Source organism: Schistocerca piceifrons, chromosome X (genome assembly GCF_021461385.2).
Source record: "Schistocerca piceifrons isolate TAMUIC-IGC-003096 chromosome X, iqSchPice1.1, whole genome shotgun sequence".
Lineage (NCBI taxonomy): Eukaryota > Metazoa > Arthropoda > Insecta > Orthoptera > Acrididae > Schistocerca > Schistocerca piceifrons.
Window position 1 is genome coordinate 460,550,018 of NC_060149.1, and position 6,491 is coordinate 460,556,508.

General features: G+C 35.2%; 1 protein-coding gene across 1 annotated transcript; it reads right to left on the reverse strand.

Annotated features, from left to right (window-relative positions):
- Positions 1 to 1,779: 1,779 nt before the first annotated feature.
- On the reverse strand, positions 1,780 to 4,492 carry LOC124723181. The gene is made up of 3 exons (XM_047248375.1): positions 4,398 to 4,492; positions 3,764 to 3,854; positions 1,780 to 2,718 (listed from the first exon to the last, which is right to left on the reverse strand). Exons 1-3 carry the CDS (start codon positions 4,429 to 4,431, stop codon positions 2,169 to 2,171), a joined length of 675 nt encoding a protein of 224 aa, XP_047104331.1. The 5' UTR covers positions 4,432 to 4,492; the 3' UTR covers positions 1,780 to 2,168.
- Between the last annotated feature and the right edge of the window lie 1,999 nt (positions 4,493 to 6,491).

Sequence of the window (6,491 nt, forward strand, 5' to 3'; positions counted from 1 at the left end):
AATTTAGAAGACAGCTGTGTGTTCTTAGTAATTTAATTGTATCACTATTCTTCATGGTTCGTTACATCATAATACTGTAATAAAATATTAGTCTGATAATGTTGTGTTTCGGGATCTGTATGCACTGAGCTTTGCCCCATGGTATAAGCAATTTATTTATTCAAACATCACATGCTAAAGCTAATACTATCACACAGGTGAAGTCACATAAACTGCAGTAGACACACTGTAATATATACATTACCTACAATTGGAATTATCTTACAGCTGTCATTCCATTTTCATTTGAGGTTATTGATGTGCATTCAATACAAAAACTTTCTCTAATCTGGCTCCCTGAAACAATGTTTGATCCCTTTCCTTAGGTGTTATTATCATAAAATTAAGTTTAAGGGAAGTTGCGTAAGGTCAACATATATCTTTCAGGTAAAGCATTGGACATCCTATGAAAAATAGAAAATATAAGCCTTAGAAACACAGTTCACAGAGAACTGTCACCACTAACATAAAACTGTAATATATATAATAGTAAAAGTAAAAGGAGTATAATAATTTAACGTGAGAATTGTTTTATAAGTAAATTAACATGTCTGCAAATCAATAAAGTAGATGTTACTTACATCTTCCCCATTGCATTAAAATAAACATCTGCAGCACGTATCTACATTCCAGGATAGATCAATAAATTATTATTTTGCTTACAGTGTAGACAGATGTTTATATGATACCTCTTCTTCATTATAGTTATTCAGCAAGAGTGCATTTAGTGGATGTAGATAGTTATTATGACTTCATTAACGTCTACATCACCCAGGGATTGAAGACATAAGTTTCATGCAGTACAATGCTTACCTTCATATGCTCTACCTGTATATACAGTGACAACGGTTTCTTCCTTTCTCGCTCATACCATTAATGACCCAACATTCCATTCCCTTCACTGATCGCCGGTAAGTAACACCATTTTTGGGCTAATTTGAAGCTTTGTGTAATGTCCACTCCACACACAATTAGAGAAAAACGGTTTCTTCCTTTCTCGCTCATACCATTAATGACCCAACATTCCATTCCCTTCACTGATCGCTGGTAAGTAACACCATTTTTAGGCTAATTTGAAGCTTTGTGTAATGTCCACTCCACACACAATTAGAGAAAGGTTATAAATTTCATTATTTAAGGACGTTCATAAGCAATGTTCACTACATCCATAATGTCTGTTCTGTTAGAACTCATAAGGAATCTTAATACATTTAATAAGAATTGCAGTCGCATAACAACAGCAAGAGGAGGGTAGACAATGAAACTTAAGTCAACAGATATTATTCAAAAGCTATTTATTTTCATATAAATCTACTACAAATACATAACTGTAACTACACAAATGCTGTATACATTAAATATCAAAGCAAAAGAGGTAATCTGGGTTAGTGATCTTGTAAAACAATCTTTTATTCTGTGAAACATACTGCAAACATTATCATGTTCCACCTAAGTTATTGTAATATATATTACATTATAATACTCATACAAAGAATAAACAAAATTTTGCATCTGTAACTACATAAAAGTTGTTTACATTCAACATAAAAGTAAAAGTAATATTATTGAGAATACTGTATATTCAGCCACTTTTGAAAAACAATTATTTGCTTTGTGAAACACATTGTGTGACAATCTCATAGTCACCAGATATTCTTAGTTTACCTATATTCTCAGTTTTCATAAACTGGACAAGGGTAATTTACAAAAGTGAATGTGGTAACATTGACAAGACATAATACTCGGAAGCTCTTATGATACCACCTGGAAATTACACTCTTCACATGATAATTCACTTCACATACACCTAAATTTACTAGTAGAATACAGATTTCAAAAGTATAATTGTTCTCTGTGGTACAAGGGTCAATTTGAACATAGCTGTATCCACTATGACACTGTTGTTAACTGAAGAGCATTTTCGAATTAGTATATTCTTGTGTGTGTGTGGAGGGGGGATGTGTGCATGTTGACATATGCAGTAATGGATCACTTAGACAGTAAGGATACGGGCAGAAGGGTAAAAGGTGAAAAGGAATCAAAAACTAAGTGTGGTGGACCAGAGGAGAGGAGATATTTGTTTCTGGGTGTGTTTTGGGTAAGTTCATGGAGGTGGCATTTTAAGCATTCTAAACAGTAACTGTGTCATGATATTCGACAGTAAGGAACTCTTCATTACTGTACTGCATTGTGTATTTAATATTATACTCAATAGGGAGGGATCTAAAATAGTTGCTCCATATTCTCCACATGGATGCTGTGATTAGAGCAGTACCGAGTAATATTACCATGATTGTGGTTAATTTGAGAAGAGTGGTAGCTGCATACAAGGGCATGTTTTCCATCTGTAATACTAATGTGTCATTCCATACTGTTGTATTGCGCTCTGATTGAGGGGTAAGTGTGCCCAGTTTATCTTGATCTGTTGTCACATTGTACACATTGTACCCTTTATTGAGGTGTCCTGTTCCAGCAAGAAATGTGTCTGTGGTATACAGTTGGATATGTTCCACAGTTTCCACTTCAGATCTCAGCGTGTTTGTGGTCTGAATAACAGTAGTCTCCTTGGTGAAATCAAGTCCATCATGACGTTTAGTGAAGCCCCCCATGTCAGTAGATACTTTGTAATTATCTACTGCCAGTGACACTCTGGATACTTGGCTGAAGTCTGAAGCATTCCTGAAAACCAGAAAAGTAAAATTATTAGTAATGTTTGACAGGAATTTGCTTAAATTGTCACAGCAGCTAAACATCATTGTAGCTATTAAATTAATTAAATAAATAACAGTGGTGTCATAATGATAATTTTAAAATCAACCAAGAAGATTTATTAAGTATGATACGAATGTCCTTATCGAAAGGTATTGGAACATTCTATATAAAACAGAATGTAGCTGAAAAATAATATTACAGTAGTAGAAAATTTCGATAGTTCTATGCAATGTTGAACAACTTAGACATAAGAGTATTTTCATAGAGGTAGCTACAAGTACAGATCACCCTCATGACTGTGCAACCTAGTTGCATTGTCTTTGTTTGAGAGTATAAAGTAGTATATGTTCGAATTAATGCACCAAACCATGAGAAACTCCTGTAATGAGTATCCCATGTACGGGACCACCCTTATCGTCTTGTCAATTAAGATGGCAGGAAGTGAAGCAAATGCCTGTGTGTAGCTTTAGAGCGTTTTTGTTATATGTGGTATGTATACAGCAATCAGTTTAGTCTCCTTTAAGAAATAGTTTCCCTGTATCAATTAACTATAATTTGATGAGCAATTCGTTATAAGATTAGGCAGATAATTTTAGTAATAAACAGAAGTGAAAATCGTGTGGCATAATTGTCGTAACACACAAGACAAGCAAATAATAGTGATGACTTCATGTGTGATAGTAAACATAACTAATTTTCTGCTGTTATTAAATTATAAAACATTGTACCCTTAAACACTGATTAATATGTAAAAGGAGGTTGTAACTTGCTAGCTGGGATTGCTTATTAGCCAAATGCCAAATCATAAATAAAATGAAATGACTACAACCAACATGGTAATCATACCTAATAAAAATACAGCGAATTCTTTGTCCTTAGACAGACCTTTGCTTAGTATCTATATTGTACACTTAATCTCAAAGTCCATTCATTCCTGTCCAAAACTGATTAAGATTCAAATGAAGCTAGCAGAAGAACCATAAAGGGTAGGAACATGCTATGTAGTACTTACTCAAATTGACGATCAGACAGCTTATATCCAGGAACGATGGGTGTTAAATTCTCAGAATTTGTGGTAGGTTCTATAAGTGCAACTGTAAAAACTGAAACAGAAGGAAGTCTGTAAGTACGAACATAAAATTACAATTGGGTAACGTTTTTCAATTGCTAACAATTTATCACAATGTGACTGTAGCAATCAATACAAACTGTAAATAAAAACACTGTTCGTAATGGGGGACCATAAACTGCGCTATCCTTTATGTGAGTAGACCACATTTAATTATGACCGTTCAGCAATATTAAAACGGCGAAAAATGTTTGTTTAAGGTATCAACGAGTTCATCACCTGCAAAATATTTTAAAAAGTAGTCTCAGGGTTATATTTTTAGCAGATTTGTTGTGAGCCTTCTACCACCGTTCCTGCCACCAAAATTTGAAAACTATTTCAATAGTTGCTCACCTTCACTAGGACCCAACACATTCATGAGATACCAAATTTGGTTTGAGAAACTGAAATAAGCTGCAGTAGTCTGAGGAATCGATTCAAAACATTTCGTAAACAATGAAAAGCAACCAATAATTCGGAAGCTCAAATCAAAATGGTAGTAGTAGAAAGAAATGATTCATTGAGTAATGGTACTTACCAAAAATACTTAGCAAGGAACAGAAAAGATCCATGTCTGTAGTCAGATGGCAAATCAAACAAATAGGCCTGCACTAACCAATAGCTCACGTCTTCTCTACACAATGGACAGCTCGGGAATGACGCGAGCCACTGTTGGCTTTTCGATGACGTGGTCAAATGAAACGGTGGGCTGCTGGCGAGCGAGCCTAAAGCTGATAGTATAGGTCGCCTTTACAGCGGAGACGCCAGCTCCATCTCTTGGATAACCTTGGTATCAACCAAGTGAGTCCTTCATGCGCTCTCTTTTATACTGGCCTCCAAATTTTCTGCAACAAGTGATTTGCACATCACAAGATAACAGTGGTTTTTAAACGGAAATAACCTGCTTTTTGAAATGAGGAATAGAATTAAGAGACATCAGTGAAAAAGTTTAACCATGCTGTGTTACATTATCCCTGTTTCAGCTAAACATGCTTAATTCGTTATTATCGACATCATTACATATTATTTCGTTTAAAGAGTGATGTGGCTGTAGTAGACAGTGAAATACACAATCTCCCACATTTCATGAATCACAAGTAGGCATACACAAGCGAGATTTCGTAGTCTAAATCTGTTGCAGTTTTTATACCTATAAAATATTTTTTACGTGTTAATGGTGTATGTTGCTCAGTGTTACACAACACTATTAAGATGGTGTGAAAATTAGACACGTTGAACTGTTTTAAGGTAGTTATACTGTCTTAGTTCCTTTATATTCGTTGTTTTGGATGCTCTGTCACCAGCAGAAATTCGTCCAGGATCTCAGCAGGTGTGAAATGGGGAGCTGACCTCAACCGTGTGCAAGAATTAATCTGCAGATTATAAAACTATAGGAAAGACCAACGAAGATGAAACAATGAAAATGTTGAAAAAGTGTATAATGTATTAGTGAATGAACAGCAAATACAAGTTTATGCACATATCATGCTAGTTAGTTATACAAAAGGTGTGTGTCATTTTTTTTATCTTACAGTAAAACGGTTTTCAGTAACAACGGAAAATGGTGAATTTTGTATGCAGTAACTGAGTGAAAAGTTTCTGTGCTGACGAGGATGGACTACAACAGCACATAAAGAAAAAAAATCACCATAATTCAATCAGCAGCCGCACGTTCCTTTGCAACCGACAGACCACTCATACTAGATTTTTGATGTTTAATGACCATCTACACGAGCATTAATGTGAACAGATGCGTATAGTGGAATTTTCGAAACTTGAAATTTTGGAAAGTAATCATCTTATGTAATAGTGATTTAAAGCATAGCACAATTAGCTTTTCTTCTTTGAAAATGTCTCATAATGAGACACTTGATTTTAATACTCAGTCTGTCGTGTGCCTAACTTTTCTCCTTGTATGTGTTATATACTCATAGTCCCTCTACTCACTATTTCGCCAAAACTGAAGTGCTTCTTGCGTAACCATGCCAATCCACACAAAATATTTAAAATCGTTGTGTTTGTTTCATCTTCATTACTATTCATTACGCGTTTTGTGAATTTGGGTGAACATCTATAATCAGATACAGCGGATTTTCACATGTATGTTTCAGGTGCAGGTGGATAATTGTATGTTATCTTTTTCATTAAGGATTCCATTAAGCAGAAAAAAGGAAACAAATACCACTTGCACGTTTGTATAACACTTTTGGAAAGCAGTACTAGTACATCCATCTTATAATATATTTATAATAACACCACACAGGCACCTCATTTTGTCCAGCGTAGTGCATGAATCAGACGTGGCATGGATTTCAAAAATGGTGGGGAGTCCCCTGCAGAAATATTGAAAAATCCTACCTCTATAGCCGTCCATCATTTCATGATTTTATGCACAAATTGACCTCTCAGTTACGTTCCGTATCTGGGGATATGGTTTGACGAATAATTCCATCAAATTGTCCAGAATGTTCTTCGAACCAGAGACGAACAATTGAGGCCTAGTACCAAGACGCACTGTCAACCACCAGAACGTCATCGTTTTTTAGGAACATGAAGTCCATGAATAGCAGCAGATGGTCCTCAAGTAGCCAAACATAACAATTTCGAGTCAACGATCGGTTCAGTTGGACCA

Bases quoted from the DNA above. Each gene is read 5' to 3' on its own strand.
- LOC124723181 (XM_047248375.1), bottom strand. From the start codon at position 4,431: ATGGATCTTTTCTGTTCCTTGCTAAGTATTTTTG. The intron at 3,855-4,397 runs GTAAGTACCATT...CTTCTGTTTCAG, and splicing joins TTCCTTGCTAAGTATTTTTG to TTTTTACAGTTGCACTTATA. The intron at 2,719-3,763 runs GTAAGTACTACA...TCTGGTTTTCAG, and splicing joins CTGTCTGATCGTCAATTTGA to GAATGCTTCAGACTTCAGCC.